Source organism: Ammodytes marinus (assembly GCF_949987685.1).
Source record: "Ammodytes marinus genome assembly, chromosome: 10".
Taxonomy (NCBI): Eukaryota; Metazoa; Chordata; class Actinopteri; order Uranoscopiformes; family Ammodytidae; genus Ammodytes; species Ammodytes marinus.
Genome location: NC_137214.1, coordinates 27,801,179 through 27,823,678, shown reverse-complemented (window position 1 = coordinate 27,823,678; position 22,500 = coordinate 27,801,179). Strand labels below are relative to the sequence as shown.

The following is a 22,500-nucleotide window of genomic DNA, read 5'->3' as shown; positions in this document are numbered from 1 at the left end:
CCATTAAGCCAAGTTGTTTACTGCACAGGAGCATGTTTCAGCCTTCACTCCTTCCTCCTCCTCCTCCTCCTCCTCCTCCTCCTTTCTTTATACCTTTTCTTTACGTATTCTCTCTCTCTCGAACTCTCTCTGCTCATCCTTCAGCTACCATTGAGGCCATTGAAGCCATCGAGACAGTTAAGGACGACGAAGGTAAAGTTCCACTCATCTCACTGTGTGTATGTGTTGCGTGTTCGTTGTGTGTGTGGGTGTGTGTGTCTGTGTGTGTGTGTGTGTGTGTGTGTGTGTGTCTAATCTCTCAGCTATCCATACTCATAAGGCCATATCATAGATTTTTTTAACCCACAATGCACCAGACTCTTCTAACCTCATCGGCTCTCACAACAACCTTCGCATGTAGAAGCCGCCTCATTAAAACACACACACTGAATACGAGCACACTGTTTATCTTTTCTTCTCTTGGGAAACAGGAAACAGCAACACACACACACACACATACACACACACACACACACACACACACATACACACACACACACACACACACACACACACACACACACACACACACACACACACACACACACACACACACACACACACACACACACACGTTTTATTTATATCAATAACATCCTCAGCGCAGGGCTGTGGGTGGGAGTGGGTGTTGTTATTGTAATCATGTTCACTCTGACCCTTGTATAGTCTGTATAGTCTGCAGTGTGTCACAGTCTTTATATCCATATATTTTCACACAGTCCGTGCTTCAAGCTGACAAACATGCAATCAATCTGTTTCTCTGCACGCCACTGCAGAACAACAGTCTCCTGCCAGAATGAAAATTAATTTTCCTTTATTTAACCTCGAAAGATCAATTGAGGGGTCACCCTCTTTTACAATGACGTTGAGTTAAATTAGATTCATGCAAAATGATACAGGAATATGTCATAATTTTTTTATTAACCCTTAAATTAGCATCTTCTGAAATAGCTTTATCCCATCGCAACATATTATTGTACAAATGGTCATATCTTTAAGTACAGGACCTCAGAAACATGATCAAATATTATGTTATGTAGAGTTTAGCTACCTTTGTCATGTGATGACACTTTGCAGAAGAAGACCATTGGATATGTTTGAAATGTATCTGAGTACATCTTGAGTTTATAATATTTTTACCACATAATATAATTGTTCCCAAATGTTCCTCAAACACATGTGGATATTGGGGAAGTCATGTTTGAATGAAAGGCAGGTAGCGGTCTGCCAGGTTCCTGTGCTACTGAAGAGATTGTTTTCATGGTGTCTGTGTTGTATTGTATTATATTCTGTGTATCGATAAGAATGTTTGTTATTTCTCTGTATGACGTTGTAGTTGAATGTAGTCCTCTGTGTCTGTTACTTTAGTTCTGTTTTTGGCTCACCCATACTGCTCAGAATTGAAGTATACTTCTGTTAAAAAATAATAGTTCCACATTTTGTTTGTCGTTTGTTTAATTTGTACACAAAAATAAATGTAAAGAGTTTTACGGGAATGTCAGTGTGACAATAAATTGTTCCTGAATTGAAGTTAATCGAAAGACAACTCTGTTTTTGCTCGGATCTAGCAAACGGAATAGAATGTGTTGTGAGCTTGGTTTAGACATATTAAACTAAATCTAAACTGTTGAACTATTCCTTAAAACATCTGTAGTGTCCGAGCTGAGATAACCCCAATGACATCACCGCCATGAAGAATGAACTGAGGGTGTACTGCCCCTTTAAGAAATGATTTCTAATGAATTTTAACACTGTGGGGAAGTTGACTAGTGAAAAATGCTGTGTCACAGTCAATATTACATGAAAAAAACCTTTCTAACTAAACACAAAAATATCGCCAGCAAAGGAAGCCATCTGTGGGAAACTGTCAACTTTACCACTGGCTTTGTAGGTGACACAATGTTATGGGGAAGTGGAAACCTCCAAAAAATAGCATCACACTGCTGACTGTCAGAAACTCTTCACAGAAACTAAATGTGTTTTTAGGACTGTGCAGCTGTATTTTGTTCAGTACATCTAAGTCCATGTCAACCAGTGTTTAGTCATCTAGCATCAATGGCCCTATTGCACTGTTACGTATGAGGTCTAATAACCCTAGTTCAGCATTTAGAAACAGTCGGTCTAATGTTTGTGTATTCTAGTGTAAAAACCCTGGAGATAAATGACAAAACCTTGTTTATCCAAACTCTTAATGTTCTTAATATCATGGTCAGAATTATCGAAAAAAATTACATTACATCTTCAGTGTAAAAATGAAAAAGTTTAGGAAAACTCAAAACTAAAAGACAACTGTCTGCACTGAATTTTTATTAGAGTTTTGAAGCCAACTATTTATCTTTTGTTGCGATAACTTATCATTGATATGAAATGAAAATAGAGAACAAAAAAAAACAAGTTGGCAAAACTTTTACTTTTGTCATTCTTAGTATGTAAAACTCAACACCTGAATTCAAAAGTTATCTTAACAAAGAATAATTAGTTGGCTTGAATGTGGGCAGTTGTTGGCATAGAATGATGTTATTTTATTTTTTTTAATTCAATCCACTTTAGCACTCCTATATTTCCTGTATGCTCCCAGGGGTTTGGATACACAAGAGTCCACTCAATATCCTGCTAAACACTAACTCTATATGCGTCTCTATGTGTGTGTGTCTATTTCCACAGCCATCCGAGGCTTCTCCCCTCAGCATCGGATCAGGAGTTTCGAGGAGGCGAAAGGTTTGGATCGGATCAACGAGCGAATGCCTCCGCGGCGCGACCCCGTCAACAGTGTGGGTCTATCCATGGGACGCATGAACATGGGGGGAGAACCCAACGGGACAGACAGCAACAGCAATATACAGTGATGGACACACACACACTCCTCCCGCAAGCCCCAGACACACACATATACCTGCAGTTACTACAACTCTACAACTCTGATACGGTTCCTTATGCATAGATTCCTGTACATAGGCAAATAAACACAAGAAAAATGCAACACAAACGCACACACAGACACACAGTATTTACTACTCATAACATCATAACATCTCACACACATGCAAACAAAAATGCAAATACACATGCAAATACACATGCAAACACACATGCAATCACACACACACACGCACACACACACACACACACACACACACACACACACACACACACACACACACACACACACACACACACACACACACACTATTACCATACCCTTCTCCCGTTGCCCTCTGCTGTATGTAAAGGCATGAGCGTAAACCCAGACTTTTTACCACCAAAAGGCTGAGTCTCTTCTTCACCTGATCAAGCCGTATTTAGAGAACTACAACTCCCATGCCCCTGCACAACGACAGAAGGAAAGAAAACTACAAAAGAACACCTCCCCATCTATGCTCCCCATGCTAAACGGGAGGAGCTGCAGTTCAAGGTGTGCGTTCGTTTGGTGGATCGCCAGTGGGGTCGACAGTGCCAGCATGTCGTGGCTGTATCGGTGGTGTGTGTTGTGTCGGGCGGGGTCAAGTGTGTGCAGGGCAGGAGAGGGGAGGGGAGGGGAGGGGAGGGCAGGGGAGGGGAGGGGAGGGTGGGGATTGGGCATTAAAGGTGTTGATATGTGATGCTTCTTTTTCCTGTTTGAGTCCCAAATCAGGAAATAGAACCAAGCTTTGGTTGAATTTTTTATTTTTCGTTTTGTTTATTGTTTTGAAGGATTCTGGTGGATACGCCTGCCTGCGTGCACATGCTTCAAGGAAAATGTAAATGTCCGTGTGAATATATTTGAAAATGTGTTTTTCCTTTTTCGCTGCAAAAATGAGCAGATCTTGCCATTAGCCAGGGCAACAACAGCACAGCAAAAAAAAAGTTGGGACATGCAGTTTGGTGTGATTTTGGTAGCTGATCTTTTGCAGAGAGATGTGTGCACATAGTCTCAACTGCAGTCTAAATCTGAGCCCTTTGCTGTTCCCGTTTGATTTTGTAGCACTATACACTGAACCCGTCCTCTCAACTTGAAAGTCAAGCGGAGGATCCCCCCGCTCCCCCTACTCGCAAAAACTCTGGTCCCAGGCCAGTTAGCACTCGGGATGGGGGAGAAGGCTTGAAAAAGGGCCCAAATCCAATGTGAAAGTGGTTCTCCCTATGGCCCTATTCTGTATACATACAATACATACAGAGAGGTCTTCTGATGCGTATAGTCACAAGATGAGAGCTGCAGTATACAGTCGAAGTCTAGGAGGCTTAATGTTATGTGAAGGAGCCAATGAGTTAAAATGTGAAGTCATTCACTCATTCATTCTCTTTCTACATCCTCCTCCTCTCTTCCCGTGTTTCCATCTGCTATCAATTAGCAGCGACAACCTAACTCTCCGGTTCTACAAAAGCAGGAAACTATATTTCACAGGTGAAAATAAAAAGACTCTTCTGGTTATTAAGGCAGCTGCCAAGACAATACGAAGAAGTCCGAAGTTAACAAAGGTCTTTGTAAAGCATTTATATTAACGCATCAGTGCATGCAGAGTTAAGTTCTTTGATAATAATGTGAAGATTATAATTGTGCTCTTGTGTGTTTCACTATGGTAGGATTTTTTGATTTTTTCTTTTTCCTTTTTGATTTTTCTGACTATTATAAATGAACTGAGGAATACTGAATACTTTTTGTTGTACATACTGTTAATTTTATTTATTTTTTTGTATTCATTTTCTGTTATATATTTTACATTTTCTTCAGCTTTTTTTCAAGTTTTCTTTCATTTTTTCTTCGGCGCTGTACAGAATGACGGTAGGCTTCAACTCAAAGTGTCAAAAGTCCACGTTCTCTCCTCTCTTCTTTGTCGATTTTACAGGAGTTGTTTTTAAACGATAAAAATATGAATAACGATACAACAAATATTAAACTAGCATTGATGAATGACCATACTATATATCCAGAGGCACAGGCATTCAGGGCCGCCAGAAGCATGATTGCATGGGTTAAAATGTTGAGCTGTTGAAAAGCAAAAAAAATCAGCAAAAAATACACATTTGAACAGAAGAGCCGGTGTGTTTTAGCCGTCACAATTTAAAGGGGAAACAAAGTGTACTCTCTCTCTCTCTCTGACCATACTTATTGACAATTCCTCTTGTTATTTGATGCTATTTATGCTTCTATGATTATTATGATTCTATTTATTATGGACATTATTCTTAATATTTAAGCTCTCTCTTTCTCTCTCTGTCTCTCTCTCCCTCTCTCTCTCTCTGTCTCTCTCTCTCTCTGTCTATCTCTCTCTCTCACTCTCTCTCACTCTCTGCTGGTTGCTCTATATGTTGCGTTGCTCCTTGGTTGATCTTGTTGTGCTTCTGTGGGGGAGGAGGTCCTGTGCCATAGACATTGTGCCACGGTTCTTGCTATATTTCTTTCTTTCTCCCTCTCTCTCCCTCCCTCTCTCCCTCTGTCCCTCTCTCTCTCTCTCTTCCTCTCTCTCTCCCCCTCTCTCTCCCTCCCTCTCTCCCTCTCTCTCTCTGTCCCCCTCTCTCTCTCTCCCTCTATCTCTCTCCCTCTCTCTCTCTTCCTCTCTCTCTCTCTCTCTCTCTCTCTCTCTCTCTCTCTCTCTCTCTCTCTCTCTCTCTCTGTTTTAACTCCCCAGTCACTCACACTGTCAGCATGCACCATGGGACGATCCACTTTTTTACTCTTGAATAAAATATGCATGAACCTTTGGTTATGGATACCGAGCCTTTATTCCCTTAGCACTGAGCACACACACACACACACACACACACACACACACACACACACACACACACACACACACACACACACACACACACACACACACACACACACACACACACACACACACACACACACACACACACACACACACACACACACACACACACACACAACACTTCCAATTTCAAACTGATCTTTCTATCTAAAGAATCTGCTTTCCTTTCACTGTATCACTTTTTATAACAGCGGCGTTGTAGTCACCAAAACACACACACACACACACACACACACACACACACACACACACACACACACACACACACCACAAAACGGAAAACAGCCCAGCTAATACAGAGGAACACTTCAGCAAAGCCGGTCAAACTGCCTGGACCTGTCATACATGCCCTGAATGATCAGTATCGCTGACTAATTGCTGACATTTATTGAAAAATGTGCATTGTCCAAACTGAAAGTAAGAGGGATACGAAAGGGAAGTAACACTTTACAATAAGGTACACAAAATTGAAGTACCTACTACATAGTTATTATTTTTTTTTAGTAATGCATTACCTACCACATGTTTTTTTGGGTTGTTTTTTGAAGTAACTAATTTTTATTGTATTACAATGTTTCAGTAACTACTACATAGTTATGCATTACCTACTATGTAGTAGTTACTATAAAAACAACAACAACAACTATGTAGTCGGAAATGCATAAATATAGTTACTATGTAGTAGGGGAAGACTTTCCACACACACCCCATCATTCCCTCTTCTGACTGGTCTCATTCTTATTTTCCTATCTGTTCATTGGTCAAGCAAATTGCCTATCACACCAACAAGTACAATTTGTCAGTCTGACTTTTGGCCGGGGCTAATCCGGGTCAAAAGGTAATTTAATCTTGGTTATGTTTGTTTACTAAACTTTATTCCATTTACCGTTTCCACCCTATACTGCTGCAACATCATTGTTATTGTGAATATGACAGAAGTATTTACATTAGGAATATGAGGGCATTTTCAAATTGTATTGAAATGTAGCCATCACATATTCCATGCCAGAACTTTGAATTTTTTCTCTTTCCAAATGACTCATCAAAGGTGGCACAACATTTCATATCTATTTTATTATTGTGATAGGCTCGTAAAAGTTATAGTTATAGATTCACAGTGATATCAGCCATCTTTTATGACTTTGCTTCTTGTCCCTTTTCACCACAACGTTCTGGTGTCTCTGCATTACGAGAAGAGAGGAACTTGAACTATAAAACGAAACTGAAAGTGTGGGTATTGACAGTGGGCGGAGAGAGAGAGAGAGAGAGAGAAGGATGAGAGAGGGAGAGGGAAAAGCAGGAGACAAAGGACGTGGCTTTCATTTGGATCAAATCAAACAGACAAAGGTGAGTACATGCACAGCCTACATTTATCTCTCTTGTTGAGGTTTAAAAACACACTTTTAAAGAGTTACACCAACTGTCCTCCTCCTTCCCACACTGGAAATAAAGCATTTTTGAACATTTTCCAATAGTTTTTATTTTGTAAGCCAGGCGTGTCAGTTCTGGTTAATAGAATACATGATGTAACATGCTTTTCATTTTATTCTCCGTAACTCATTTTCTTATTTTGTTTTTATTTTGTTTTATTTTGAAATGTCTTTATTTGTGTGTGTGCGTGTGTGTGTGTGTGTGTGTGTGTGTATGTGTGTGTGTTTATTGGTGTGTGTGTGTGTGTGTGTGTGTGTGTGTGTCGGATGTGGAGGTTTCTGACATGTCTTTATTCATTCATGTGTGTAACTTGTAAGGCGGACAGATGAAAATGATGCATACTAGCTGCAGCTTTTGAACAAACCGTAAGCAATTTAAGCAAAGGACAATTGTTATCATCAACAGTCAACACTTTTTTTTGTCTTTGCCTTTTCAGTTGATGGATATACAAACTGGTGCCAACAGTTGTAGTAGCATCTACTTGAATAGTTGGCCTGCAAGAAGCTACACATGTTCAAATGTTGGACTTTTCCTTTAAATAAGATTAATAACACAACCAGCGCTTTGGTACGGAAGCCTAAAAAGACCAAAAACAAAACAGAGAAAGCTTGTTTCCTATTGTTACTTATTTGGGCCAATGTCAATGAAGGCCAGGCGCTGCCCCCCCCCTATCTCCCAATTTACCTGGACTATTTTGAGCATATTTGCATGTTGTTGCTTGTCGTGCCACATCCCTATCACTGATGCGGCCACACCTGTGTCCCTATTACCAGGTGTCGAGTAAACCACTTGCCAGTGTCTGCCCACACAAAAGTAAAACAATTTTACTTTTAAACCAGCTTTTACAGTAAACGAAAGCTATAATAATGAGGATGGTGATATCTTTTGAGGTTTAAAAAAATATTGTCTTAATACACAGCCTTGGCTCTGTAAATGGGCATGTTGCTAGCTCCTGGTGGGCTTTCTTTGTCTACATACCAGTGTATTATTTGTTTCTTTTTCAGCGCACACACAGTACAGACAAGTAATGAAATATTCACAGATCTCGAAAAAAAAAGTGATCTTGACAACCAGCTTTTTTTTTTCCAGAATTGCTGACTCCAAAGGCTTTATTAAAATGGCTCTTCAAAATGATTTTTAATGTTTTTTTCAATGCTTAACTGTCCCACCCCTTTGACAGATGCTGTCCCTCAAAGATGAGGACGCTCTCATCCCCCGGCCTCGTGGGGCGTTGCCCAGGGCATGTGCCGTGGCGATGGCTGCCGTGACAACAGTTGTCATCATGTGTCTGTCTCCGGAAAGGTTTTTTGGCTGGGTATCCATGGTGATACTGGCCCTAACCCTCGGCCCTCTGATGCACGGGATCTGTCTGCTAGCTGAGGAGATGCTACACCATTCAAACACTAGGTGAGAGAACATATGTAATACTTCACAGTAAGGTTACATTAATTAACTGTTAATACATGCTTCGTAAATGCTTAAAGGCCTACTTCACCGGTTGGAATATGAAGGTGTATTGAACTCGGAGATCCTATGAAGTATAAATGTGCAAAAAAAATTTAAATCGGATCATCCTAGCCTTTTCTCAGGCTAGGATGATCCGATTTAAAAAAAATTTGCACATTTATACTTCATAGGATCTCCGAGTTCAATACACCTTCATATTCTAACCGGTGAAGTAGGCCTTTAATAAACATTAACTAACTGTTATGCTTAACTAAGCATTAGTTAACGAAGGATTAACTAACCATAAATAACTAACCATTAACAATAAATCTGAAACATAGTCTGTACTACGGAAGCCAAAAATAGCCTTAAATAAGTCAAAGTGTTTTAAGTGTGAATGGAAAACATAAGAGTGGTCCCGAGGAAAAGCAAGGGACATTCAGAGAGCAGCCAAGAGTCACCGATAACATCTGCCAAAAGATTTTTTTCTTGTTTTATTGATTGGTCAACAGTACCATATTTCCTTGTCTGTTCCCCCCAGGTATCGGGGCAGAGGGCTGCTAACCCACATACTGCCGGCCTGCGGTTTGGGGGGAAAGACCCTGCTAGCTGCCTTGGTCTCTGGCCTTCTGCTTAACCTCTCTGGCAATCCTCTTCCACACATTGAACAATGCTTAGAACTCCTCATTCTGACATCCGTGCTTTACACATTGTTCAAAAGCCTGGGAGTTCTGGTGAGTGAGTTTCAGCCTTTGTCCTATAGACTGCAGTACAAACACACAACATTGTATATCAGATGTGGTTCTTCTTAAAGGTGTAGTGTGTCATATCGGAGTATTTTAGCGGCATCTAGTAAAAACCTCTTCTGAGATCTTATTTTATTTTTCTACAGCCACTATAGAAGTGAAAGAGAGTTCAGTTGTAGAATAAGGGCATCACACTCGAGAACAGCGCAGAACACTTCCTGAAAGCATCCGTTGATTGTAATTGATATGACATTTCCGGAGTAAAATTGTGTAAGATTGTGAATGAAGCTCAGAGTTCCACGCAGACTACTCATAGAAAGTGGCAGCATTCTAGATTCAAATCCAACTCAAACTGAATCATATGCAGTAAAATATACCGCTGCATCTAGAACATTTGAATATAAAATAAAAATTCCTTTTTCCCGTAATTTAATTCAAAAAGTGTAATGTTTATATATTCTAGATTCATTACACATGAAGTGAAATTATTCTAGAATAGAAATACTTTTAAGATGGTTGACATTTCTGTATTATGAATCCATTCTTTAATTTTTTTTTTATTCTAATATAATTCTAATATTTTAAGATACTGGATTTTCCATTCCATGAGCTATAAACAATTATCATCTAAATTACAGTAAAACAAAAGAAAGGCCTGACGTATTTCACTTTGTGTAATGAATCTAGAATATATGAAAAGTTTACTTTTTTAATGGACTTTTCCATGATATTCAAAATGACTTTAGATGCACCTGTATTCTTCCTACATATATAGTGGGTGGGTGCAGTGATGGGTGCCTTGTTGTCAGGTTTCTCCTGAGCTGATGTGATGTGTTGTGACATTCTCTGTGGTCGCTGTGTGTGTGTGTGTGTGTGTGTGTGTGTGTGTGTGTGTGTGTGTGTGTGTGTGTGTGTGTGTGTGTGTGTGTGTGTGTGTGTGTGTGTGTGTGTGTGTGTGTGTGTGTGTGTGTGTGTGTAGGGTCCGTCAGAGGTGGAAGTTTCTGACATCTGTGAGGGGAGGAAGATGAACGTAGCTCATGGCCTGGCCTGGTCCTTCTACCTGGGCTACTTGAAACTGGTGCTGCCACGTGAGTAACAACCACACACACAGACGCACACACACACACACACACACACACCCACACACACACACAATGTTTATTTGGTTTGTAGCTTCAATTCTGTTATGTATACAGTTCAAATATGGTCCGATGTGGTTCATAAAATTGTGTGTGTGTGTGTGTGTGTGTGTGTGCCTGCCTGCCTGCGTGCGTGCGTGCGTGTGTGTGTGTGTGTGTGTGTGTGCCTGCCTGCCTGCGTGCATGTGTGTGTGTGTGTGTGTGTGTGTGTGTGTGTGTGTGTGTGTGTGTGTGTGTGTGTGTGTGTGTGTGTGTGTGTGTATCCATCAGGTCTAGAGGATTCCATCTCAGCGTTCCGTGCCACCCATCAGTCCAGCAGACCGTTCTGGGGTCGCGGCTCCAACCGGCTCCTCATCCTCATTCCGCTCAACGCAAACATTTCTCACAAGCTAGAGGACGAAGATGACCACATCCGCTTCTATGACAACCTCCCTAACAACATGATTGACAGGGCGGGAGTCAGAGGGCGGGTCTACAAGCACAGCGTCTACAGAGTGCAGGACGAGAATGGGAAGGTAGGCGTCCATGTTTGAAAAGTGATGTAACATTATGAAATTTCAAAATGATTTAGATGGAGATTTAACATTAGCCTACTGGGTTTTTGGCTTTCTCCGTGCATTGTATTCACTATATCCTTCTGCTGTACGTCCAGGTTTTTTTCATAGCAATAGAATCAAAATTTGAAACATTTCTTGGGATTTTTCTGAGCTCCTGCAAACTCCAGATTATAAACGCTGCCATACTGAGAAATACAGAGAGAGTTTTCTGGAGCTGATAGGCGGAATCAACTCTGTGTCAACTCATTTCAACATAAATGTATATGAGAAAGTTACACACTACAGCTTTAAAATCAAAATACATTTTTTGAAGTACATTAGAATAACAGTATGATGGTTGCACATTATAATAAACAAATAATAATAAAATCAGATAATCAGTAGCAGATTATATTGAAATCAAAAAAATATTCAGTCAACTTAAATTGAATAATGTAATCAAATAGGATGGACGCCAGTGAGCTACTTGTTATTCAAATCAGAGTTTCATTCCGTGAGTTGAAAGACGTAGTGTTCTGAGGCTGTATTTTCCCCTTGATCACCTCGGATAAAATGCCACAGAGAGCGAGAGTGACAGCAAAGTGAGAGGCTCAAGGGACTGTTTCTGTGTGTGTGTGTGTGTGTGTGTGTGTGTGTGTGTGTGTGTGTGTGTGTGTGTGTGTGTGTGTGTGTGTGTGTGCGTGTGCGTGTGCGTGTGTGCAAACATATGTATATTTTAAATATTTCAAGACAGCAATGTGTCAGTGTGCTCCATATTTAATTTTTGATGTGGCAAATCGAACCACATCAAAACAGATCTTTCTGACAGCTCTGTACCTCTACTGTACAGCCATATTTGTGTATTTTTTCATTATATTTTTTGTTTTACTTTACTACATTACAGAGGGAGACATTGAGACAACATATACAGCTCTGGAAGGAATTAAGAGACCAGTCTGGACTTTTCTTAAATCTTCATCTCTTCATAACTTATTGAAAATGCTCTTAATGAAAAAAAATGTAATGGAATTTGGTAGAAATGTTGTCAGTAGTTTAAATAATAAAACCAAAATGTTCATTCTACTCAAACATATTCCTCTAAATAGTAAAACGAGAGACACTGAACATTTGGAGTGGTGCTGTGTTCCTTTCCCATAGAACAGCATGAGTAGCACCACCTCCTGTTTAAACATGAGAATCGACCAGTAGATAAGTCACTTAGTAAAGCACATTAACAGCGCCATCTACCTGTGAAACATGGTAGTGTAGGATGCATAATGTCAAGAGTTCCACAATCTTTTTATTTGTTCATGTACGAAATCATGTTCATGTTCACTGCATCCGTCTCTTGCCATCGAGCGTTATTAGTGCAGGAGATTAGGAAAAAATTAAGGAGTCATTTTTTTCATTATGAACTTGAAGAAAAAAAAGTTTTCAATTTCCTCATACCGACACCTACTAGTGTTTATGAGCTAAAAGGAAAATTATTTCTAAAGACTTTTCTGAAGTACAGTTTCACCATTTCATCTACACACGGCATTTTGTTGAGGCAGTTATATGCGCTGTTAGATGTAGACTGAAAAGGTACGCTTTAAAAATCTCAAGTTTACTGTAATGGTGAAATTTCGATCTTATTCACAAAATTGCATTTCAAGTTGTTTGTAAAAAATTTTTAAAAAAATCCTCCACTTAAATTACCCCCACTCTGTGTGTCTGTGTGTGTGTGTGTGTGTGTGTGCGTGCGTGCGTGCGTGCGTGCGTGTGTGTGTGTGTGTGTGTGTGTGTGTGTATAAACAGGCCCATGAGTGTGTGGTGGAGTATGCTACGCCCCTACTGACTCTGTACAGCATGTCTCAGGAGAGCAGCGCTGGTTTTGGGGAGACGGAGCGCAGACAGCAGGTCCTGCTCTTCTATAGAACTCTACAAAACATTCTGGAACACTCTCTGGAGTGCCGCAACCGCTACAAACTCATCCTACTCAATGGTACCAATACAAGCCATGTGTGTGTCTCAGTGTGTGTGTGTGTGTGTGTGTGTGTGTGTGTGTGTGTGTGCGTGTGTGCGTGTGTGCGTGCGTGCGTGTGTGTGTGTGTGAGAGAGAGAGAGAGTGAGCAAACGTTGTACAACTTTGTACCTGATTACCTTAGACTGAGCCTTTTTATGTCTACATAGGAGCGGGGCTTGCTGCCATTTTGCACCGCCATGTTTCTACAGTAGCACAGAATGTACAAACTTAACTTCTTAATGCATTTTTATATATAGTGGGCGTCCTGGGGAAATGCACCTGTTCGAAGCCGAAGAGGAAGTATTGTATAAATAACTAAATACATCTTCACCTCATCACTTGATATTGTGGAAAGACTTGAGGCAGTGGTGGATGATGCCATCTTTAGTAACTAGCTTCTTGTCTTTGAAGGCCACCGTAGTTTCTATAAATTCTCCCGAACAGAGCGGTTAGCAAGGGAGCATTGCAATCTGGAATCTCACCACTAGATGTTGCTTAATACTCCAATTAACACACTGTACCTTCAACAATGTTTAATGTTTGAAAAAAGTGAGCTAAAAACTGTGAATATTTTATGACGCTTAAACACACCTCAGATTACATTTTCTTCTCACCACTAGATGCCACTTATCAATCCAATAGTACACACTGTCTGTGCCTTAAACAAGGGTCAACTTAAAAACAAACAAACTTACATTTCCTTGTCCTTGTCTTGTAGACGAGCATGATGCCGACCCTCACTTCCTGTCCCAGTCCATCCTGAATCACTTACAGCAGCAGGAGAGAGAGGAGTTCTGCCTGACTCCACCTCCTCACCAGGAGACTGACAATCCGCCCGCGAGGCCTTCAAGTGCCCCGGGAAACGCTCCGACAAACGCTCCTCTGGCCAACGGTGAATGGCACATCGGACACAACCCCGCGCCGATGAGCAGAGATCCCACACTCATGTTCAGTGAGCCGATGCCTCTGAGGGGCCCGGTTGAAAACACTGACAACTATCAGTCATAGAAATATTTCTAACTTAAATGTATGCAGCGCCTTTCAAGGAATGCATGGGCGCTTATCAAGGAACAACATGAACCACAACCCTCTTCTGTCATGTTACTGTTTTATAGCAACTTTATGTTATGAGTTTAGGAATTAAAGAATGCAACTTCAAATAAAAGCAAATCTGTGTGTAGAAGAGTTTGTGTTGAGTATTTCATACATTCATGACAATGACAGTTTTTTTGAAGCTTATTACAGAAATTTATAAAATTACAATTACTTGATATGATTGATATATGATCTAAATACTCCTCTTGTTGCCCCCCAACCCCCCCCCCCCCCCTTTAAAAGAGAGAGATAGAGAGAGGTTATCTGGCATATGTTAAAAAGATCAAAGTTAAAAAAATACTGCAGGAAAGCACAGAGAGTTCTGAATGGCGCAGAGCTCAGGTGTAAAGTAGACGTGTTTCTAAAAACAAACACCTGACGCCATGCCTGAGACACACACACACACACACACACACATACTCCCACTCAGACACACAAACACACACACACACACACACACACACACACCTCATGACCTCATGCAGCTGAAACTGCTGTGTGAGGTTGCATCAGTTGTTTTTACAGCCCGTCTCTCATCTCGACAGGGAAGTGCTGGGAAGAAACCAAGCTCTAGCACTAAAATGAATAATGAATATTTATAACTGTAATGGTTAGCAATCTTTGGTAGAACTGGTGATAACTCATGACCTGTGATGAGGGGTCACAAGTTAAAACTGAACTATATGGAGAGTCAATAGGTGAAGAGTTCATCTGCTTTGCTCCAGGCTGCAGAAGCTGTGATAAGCCACACATGGACTCTACACAGTCTAGTAGCCTATAGTTGCCCCTTTAACACCTCTGAAAGCAAGTCCACACAACAGCTCCGAAGACAATTTAATTGGGCAAACACACAATGTTTCAACCAACAACTTGGTCTTCCTGAGGTACCAATGTTTCTCTTTTACATGGGACCCAAAGTCAAAAAACAGGTCAACTTTTTACAAGTGGTGTCGTGATTCTGGAGAACACATGTTGTCAAAATCCCTTTTTTGGGGTCAAAATCAGTGAATAACTTCTCATGCTCCGCTGTCTGCGACGTAAACTGAAATGTATACATTTCAAGACTGTTCTAACTTGCAGCGAGTAGAATGAGATATGTAATAATCCCGCAATGCATTGCAAACTATCCTTAGCTTTAGCCTTAGGTCACGAAAAGGAGTATATAATATGAACTGAGCAAGTTCATACAAGCTTGACTTTGCATGTGATGTGAGTAACGTGATTCTGAATGTTATTTAATCAGGAGACTGATATGAATCGGTTTGTTTGAACCGTGTGACCTCATTGTTAGATAAGGGATTTTAAAACTAAACAACAGTCACACTGGTGCGACCAGTTCTCCACCTGAAAACATCAGCTGACATCGGCTGACACACTGCTGGTGATGAACGGATAACACTGACTGGGACAGGTTTACACCATAGAGACATAGTGTATATAAGGTTTAGACACGGCAGGGACGCTGGTGCTGCTACACGCAAGAACATGTAGAAAAGTGAATATTAATTATCTGAACTCATCTGTTTTAGTTTATGGGAATATTTAGTGACACACTTCTTCTGACTAGAATAGATAAGGATGTTTTACAAACATTTCAAATGATAAAAGTACAGCTCTGGAAAAAATGTATAAGCCATTCTAAATGATCAGTGCCTTACTACTAAAACTGTAGGTATCTGTTTGAGTGAAATTATCACTTTTTTTTATTTCATAGATTACTTTCAAAAAGTCTCCCAAATTTTAAATAAAAATATTGTTATTCAGAGCATTTCCATAAACGACTGTAGAAATGCAGATTTAGGAAAATATTTTGGTCATATTTATTTTTACTTAGAGTTGTAGCTATATCCTTAAAATCCAACTTTATAAAGAATTAACTTGTAATAAACGCTATCTGCTTGTTCATCATAACATTTTAAAGTTAACAGAACTTATACATTGTTCGAAATAGAGAAGAAAAAAAATCAATCCATAATTTAATACCTCCTTTAAAATGCTGATTTCATAGGAATGACATCAGCCTGTGCAGCATAGCATCTGTTTGTCCAACATGTATTTCACATGTGACTGAGTGTCTCTTGTTTAGCCAATGACTTCATTGAACAAATAAACTGGTGACCACGATCACCCGGAGTGTGCAATGATTGTTCAAGTGAAGGCGGAACAATGCCAATAGATTAACAGCTATGTCAGGTGAGGACAGGCTGTACGGTTAAGAATTGGGTTTCAAATACAAGGCCTACTTCATTTTATCTTATCGTTTTCATCTCATCTTAATAAGGACCTTTTACTACTATGGCTTCGTAATTTGAGCACTATGACTGATTTACATAGGTCAGGTCAAGGAAAGGCACGTTTATTTATATAGCACAATTCAGACACAAGGCCATCCAAAGTGCTTTACAGGGGCATAAAATACATCAAGATTAAAAATACATCAAGTATAAAATAGACATTAGAAAAGTGAATGTCAAATATGAATAGAAATAAAACATTTAAAAGCGAATGAATAGAAAGTCAAGTTAACTTTATTGTGAATTTCTGCAATATGTGCCAGACATACAGAGGAATTGAAATTACGTTTCTCTCTGACCCACAGTGCAATAAGTACAAAAGATTAAGATAAGTAATATACAATAAATACATTCTAGGTGCAAAAGTGAGACAAAAGCAAACATCAGAGACAGTAATACATTGAACTTGTACATCACTTGATAGATTGGATGATGTGAAATGATTGTAACTGATGACACTGTTAGGGGATTTTTTTTGTAGGGCAGGAATTATGTTCCGTTTGTTAATATTCTTGTAGACTGTAAAAATGTAATACAAAGAACTTTATAAGAAAGAATACTGTGTCTCAGATGCTTTCTTACAAGCCCTCAGTGACGGACAGATAACCACAGTTCTTTGGTTTTTCCCCTACACTTCCACAGAATGACACAGACACTTCCTTGTTGGTTAGTATTTTATTACAACACTTCTTATCTGAACCTGAACCTGATTGGTTAGCAGCCTGTGATGTCACAACTTCAGGGAAATTTCCCAAGGAGGTGAGTCAGTCAGTAGACAGAGGTTAACCTGTAAAAGAAGGACCTTCGTACTCAGTGTCTGCACTCACGTCAGCCCATGTAAGGGAGGGAGGACTTTAAGGTGAACAGTACTGGCTGTGTGTGTGTGTGTGTGTGTGTGTGTGTGTGTGTGTGTGTGTGTGTGTGTGTGTGTGTGTGTGTGTGTGTGTGTGTGTGTGTGTGTGTGTGTGTGTGTGTGTGTGTGTGTGATATTTAATATTTAAACAGAAAGAAATATTAACATGACATATTTTTATACAGTTTCCACTCTTTCCTTCCACTAATCTACAGCACAAATAGTAATAGTTACATTAATATGTTCCCAGATTAGTCAGTATACAGTATGACAAAATATGGGCATAATCCCTATACATTTGTTCATATAACACACTCAAGCCAATTTGCTCTTCAGTACTCCAATACTCCATATGTTCTATTTTTAAATAAGTACTAAGTACTAAAATTTACTTTAAATCTGAATGGAAGCCAGTGAAAGGCAGGTAAACCAGTGTGATTCTTTATATTTCCTTTTTGGATACTTGCTAATACAACTAAAAACAGTTTCTTATTCTTATTTCTCATAATAATCTTATGATCTATAGGTGAATATTTGGTGTGATGGTGGGAGTTTCACAAATCTAGTTACGATGGAGATGAAAAATACAGTCCGCGTGTGTGTGTCATCCAGGTTACTCACCTGTGAGTAAGGCTGGGCTCACGCCACCTGGTCTAGACCTGACATGCTCACACTCACGTAAACACGTGATGGCTTCACACAGATCCTCAGGGCAGATAAATCTAATCTAAATATAAACTGCTTCTTATAATCCAACCAGGAAGAAAATGATGTATTTTTTTCTAAATAAAATCTTTGGCAAAGTCTTATTTATGTATTACTTTAGTTACCATGAACACTGAAAAAAGTACAAATAGACAACACTAGAGTAGGATCTATCCAGAATATTAATTAAAGGGTCAAAGTGTGCATTATTTATAAAATATCATAATGATTGTACTGAATACAAGTCAGTTATTATTCTAAGTTTATTTTATCAACTGTTCTTTTGAAGTGAGTTTCCATGGAATGTCTTTTAGTTACTCAACATTTATGGCAGTTCAGGGGTTAAACTGATCTTCCAGCTTCAGTATTTCTCCACTCTGGAAATTTCCTTAAGACCGGAAAACTGCTGAAAGGAATAATTGCATTTTAGTCATACTACATCTACAGGCCGACATGAACTGAGAAATATCCAGCAGTACTAAACACACATCATTTCTTGAATATACAGCTCCTGAAAAAAATAAAAGACCACTCCAAATGTTCACTGTCTCATGATTTACTCTTTAGAGGCATATTGTTGTTTTTCCTTTGAATTTGTTTTGAACTCAACGTCATTGTAAATGAGGGTCACCCCTCAATTGGTCTCTCGAGGATAAATAAAAGTTAAATGAAAATTAAATAGGCTATGTTTGAGTAGAATGAACATTTTGGTTTTATAATATAAACTACTGACAACATTTCTACCAAATTCACAATAAAAATATTGACATTTAGAGCATTTTCAATAAGTAATGTAGAGATAAAGATTCAAGAAAAATCCAGACTCGTCTCTTATTTTTTTTGTTGGGGGGGGGCTGTATGTGTTTAAGAAGCCTTTAAGACTTCCCCCTCCATCTAATCCTGGTATAAGACATGGACTGGACAACAGCCTGTTGAAGGAAAGTCAAATATAAGCACTTTAAAAATCCCCCAGAAGGCTTTCAATTAGTTGAATAAGAAACATATTTGTGTAGCTGTATGTTTATTTGCTCATGCATTTAATTCTACTTTTAAAACTTTGTGAGCTCAAACTTCCTGTGTGTCTTGGAATAAAATATTTGTGTTTTTCCATAAAAGCTCACATAAACTGTACACATTACCGGTAGGCTACACTAGTTCCTCTCCAAAAGGTTGCTGTGGTAATAAAACTGTCTTATGATATTGAATATTGAATATACTGCCCATAACTCTAAACATTAAACCACATTAGACCAATATATTTTTATTTTTTGATCAATTTCAACGGTGGTGGAAGAATTCATCAAACCCTTTTACCGAAGTAAAACTATGAGTAAAAATAATTTTAATTCACATTTTATTAAAATTTTCAGTAAAAATTAACTTAAGGCATTGGAAAATATTTGATTATTGTGTAAATATTAATAATTAGATATAGCCTTCTGTCTTGGTAGTTTAATCTACATACTAATTAATCTGATAAGAATAACTTGTTTTTCTGTAATGTCACTAGACACTAGACAGTAGGCTACCTTTGGATAAATCCAGTGCAGGAAAATAAGTTAAACATCTAAAAAAAATATCTAAAAAATTATAAAGTGCATGCAACTTCATATGGCAAAGAGTTACCCCAACACTTTTTGCGATCAAATTGTAGCTTTGGTAGTTTATTCTGCATCATAATTAATCTGATAAGAATAACTTGTTTTTCTGTAAAGTCACAATGATTGGATAATTTCAGTGCAAGAACACAAGTTAAAAATCTACAAAATCTAAGTAGCCTAGTACATGCATGCAACTAAAAATTGTCAAGAATAAATTCCCTCCACTTATTATCAATAGGTTATGTGGCCTAGTTCTAGAGGTGCTACGTTTGTAACCTAGATACATTTGAGTGTAATGCCCGGGCATGTTGCGTGAGCCACACTCAAACCTGTGGAAGTTTCTCGATCGAACCACGCCCCCTTCACAGCTGATGCAACCGGCGTCTATAAAAGCCTCTCGCTCGCCTTCCACTTCAACACTCAGCAGCTCAGCAATACATGGAGAACACACATAGAAGACGACCGGAGGAGACACGTGAATCGGGATGGTTTATACTGCGGCTCAGCTCTCTAGAAGCGGATTGTGTGAGGAGGAAAGTGTCGTGGAGATGATAGGGAAATATTTCTCTCAAATGACGTCACATGGACGCAGGGGCTCGAGCTCGATTAGAAGGGGCAGCGTGGAGAGCTGCGAGGAGACTGACAATAACCTGACAAGTAAGTTAATACAATGGGATACTCTTTCTTTCGTGATAGACAATAAGAAACTGCTTTTAAAGTTGTTGAATAACTCATTTATCTGCTGGGAATATTTCTGATGCAACTTTTTTTTCAACGTTTTCAAATAGTCTACAAAATTCAAAAACGTGTTTAAATCACTTACATTTTAACAAATTATTCTCAGCTGCATACTTGAGATATCAAATAATAACCAACTTGTCATCAAATAAACAATATATAAGAATATATAGTAAATTTAATTGAAATTATAGAATTTCATCTCACTCTCACTCATGACTTGACACATTTCAATAAATTAGAAAGGGGTTTTTAATCAATATATAACTCAAAGTTAATCAATAAGTCTCGAGGCACTTCTTATTTCTACCTTTTTTTTTTTAAATACTGAAAAAATATGTTCAAGTCATTTAATTTCTGATGCAACTGAGCCCGGTCTGTGATCAGCTGCTGATACAGCCTTTCGCTCTGATGACTCTGTAGTGCAGCATTACAGGGCATTTATCACATGACTAAAGTGAAATGAGACAGCAATAGGGTTAAGCTTTTATACTTATAATGCTGGAATTGCATCTGACTGTCAAAATGGCAAATTTAAACAACAACAGAGATGGACTATTGAACTTGTATTAGAAAATGTCCTTCAAGTTATTTACACTATGAAGTAATGCATCTTTTTCAAATAAATGTTGTTGCATTTTCATACACATACGTATTATTGTATAATTATCAGTGTTATAGTAAATATAATAAATGTATAGTGTATGTATTTAGTATAGTTAAACATATTTATCTATTTATAAAGTATTTATCTGTTTTATTTAGGAGCAGTGCCTCTTTATTCTATACAGCCTGTGGAATGACATGTCATTCACATGTGCACTTTAGGATGAATGTCAATCAAATCTATTCTTAAAACAAAATAACTAATCGCATTGTCAGGATAAATGGCTTATAATGCAAGTGCAAAAGAAAAACTAGTCGTAAAGCATATCGTATAGTAGCCTAGTCCTACCAGACCATCGTACTTCATTTCATTTGGGAAATGAAAATTGAGAGCAAGTACGTAGGTGGGCGGTGCCAGGCTAATAATATAGTAGCATATACAAAAAAATAGTAGTTAGGCTACAACTTAAAACACAAAATGATGACAAAATATATTAATTCTAACAACCCTTTCTCTCTTCTTCTTTAGTTTCAGCCTGTGACCCCGGCGTGGCCTATGAGGAGCGGCTCCTGCAGCAGGATGTGACCCGTCAGATGGAGCTCTGTCTGACTGAAGCCAAATCCTCGTTACACATCCAGATGCTGCTGCTGCCTCGCCACATGACCGGCCGCGTGGCCCGGGACGTGCTGTGTTCCTCTGCTGACGAACCCTGTGGTCTTCGGGGCGCCGCCATCACTCTGTACATCCAGCAGGGCAAAGACGGGACCCTGTTGCATGCTGGGAGCTTCTGTCCCGACCCCAGTGTCACACCAACATTTGAGCTGTCTGTCATTTTCAAGGCGGAGAATGATGGTGGATGGCCGCCGCTCAAGCACATTTTTGACTCCAATAAAGTGTTGAAGTTGAGACCAGAATACAGGCTAGTGAAGAGGAAGCTATATTCATCTGCTAGTCCTGTCATTCATGATTTCAACTGAAGGGGCAAGAAGAAATTGCAAAACCCCTATTCCACTGTTTACCTCTTTGCTTTGTTGTGGATGTAACTTCATTACAGTATTTAAAATAGCTTCGAGGAACTTTAAAATATTTCTGAAACAGTAAAAAAAATTCCTCTGATCATGAATTACATGTAGCAGCAAACGAGACCATCAGTGCAAATAATGCTATTTTTATATAGTTTTTCTTAATGCCTTTGTCATGGGTATGCTCACCCAGGAACAACAGCTGGCGTCATTAAAAACACTACAGCTTTTGACCAAAGGGCCGTTAGAAGTAACAAAAAGTGAAAGTTCCTCGTAGCGCCATTTTAAATGTCTGTTTGTCCTGCACTGGAAAACTTTCTTGTATTATGTGTTACAGCTCCGAGAGAGATTGTTCGTTATATTCTTGTGTGAGTGTTTAATTTGGAGCAGGAGGTCACACTGATTTTTGTTCTATTTTTTGTTACTACATATCTGATATGACCACAGTATTTTGCACAGAATGTTTGAATGTGAAGTGAACACTGTTAACAAA

The 22,500-nt window shown here is 39.1% G+C and overlaps 3 protein-coding genes across 3 annotated transcripts in view; all 3 read left to right on the top strand.

Annotated features, from left to right (window-relative positions):
* Positions 1 to 2,885, top strand: part of ppp3cb (protein phosphatase 3, catalytic subunit, beta isozyme) — a gene marked incomplete at its 3' end in the record, with an annotated part of 33,579 nt that extends 30,694 nt beyond the window's left edge. Inside the window, exons 13-14 of the mRNA XM_080035337.1 lie at positions 145 to 192; positions 2,704 to 2,885. Of these exons, the coding sequence (XP_079891463.1) occupies positions 145 to 192; positions 2,704 to 2,885 (230 nt within the window). The remainder of the gene's footprint in view (positions 1 to 144; positions 193 to 2,703) is intronic.
* A 4,200-nt stretch (positions 2,886 to 7,085) lies between these two features.
* Positions 7,086 to 14,173, top strand: sting1 (stimulator of interferon response cGAMP interactor 1). The gene is made up of 7 exons (XM_080035735.1): positions 7,086 to 7,136; positions 8,401 to 8,627; positions 9,208 to 9,400; positions 10,392 to 10,500; positions 10,822 to 11,066; positions 12,885 to 13,071; positions 13,811 to 14,173. Exons 2-7 carry the CDS (start codon positions 8,401 to 8,403, stop codon positions 14,098 to 14,100), a joined length of 1,251 nt encoding a protein of 416 aa, XP_079891861.1. The 5' UTR covers positions 7,086 to 7,136; the 3' UTR covers positions 14,101 to 14,173.
* A 5,899-nt stretch (positions 14,174 to 20,072) lies between these two features.
* The window catches only part of LOC307256816 (DNA damage-inducible transcript 4-like protein), a 2,637-nt gene continuing 209 nt past the window's right edge, over positions 20,073 to 22,500 (top strand). The window contains exons 1-2 of the mRNA XM_080035920.1: positions 20,073 to 20,297; positions 21,514 to 22,500. The exon at positions 21,514 to 22,500 is cut by the window's right edge and continues 209 nt beyond it. Coding sequence (XP_079892046.1) covers positions 20,126 to 20,297; positions 21,514 to 21,962 — 621 coding nt within the window. The 5' untranslated portion in view covers positions 20,073 to 20,125 and the 3' untranslated portion in view covers positions 21,963 to 22,500. The remainder of the gene's footprint in view (positions 20,298 to 21,513) is intronic.

What these genes read in the sequence shown, in the direction of transcription:
- sting1 (XM_080035735.1), top strand. Translation starts at nt 8,401, where the DNA reads ATGCTGTCCCTCAAAGATGAGGACGCTCTCATCCCCCGGCCTCGTGGG. An exon ending in CTACACCATTCAAACACTAG is followed by an intron (nt 8,628 to 9,207) that starts GTGAGAGAACAT and finishes TGTTCCCCCCAG; the next exon opens with GTATCGGGGCAGAGGGCTGC. An exon ending in CAAACTCATCCTACTCAATG is followed by an intron (nt 13,072 to 13,810) that starts GTACCAATACAA and finishes CTTGTCTTGTAG; the next exon opens with ACGAGCATGATGCCGACCCT.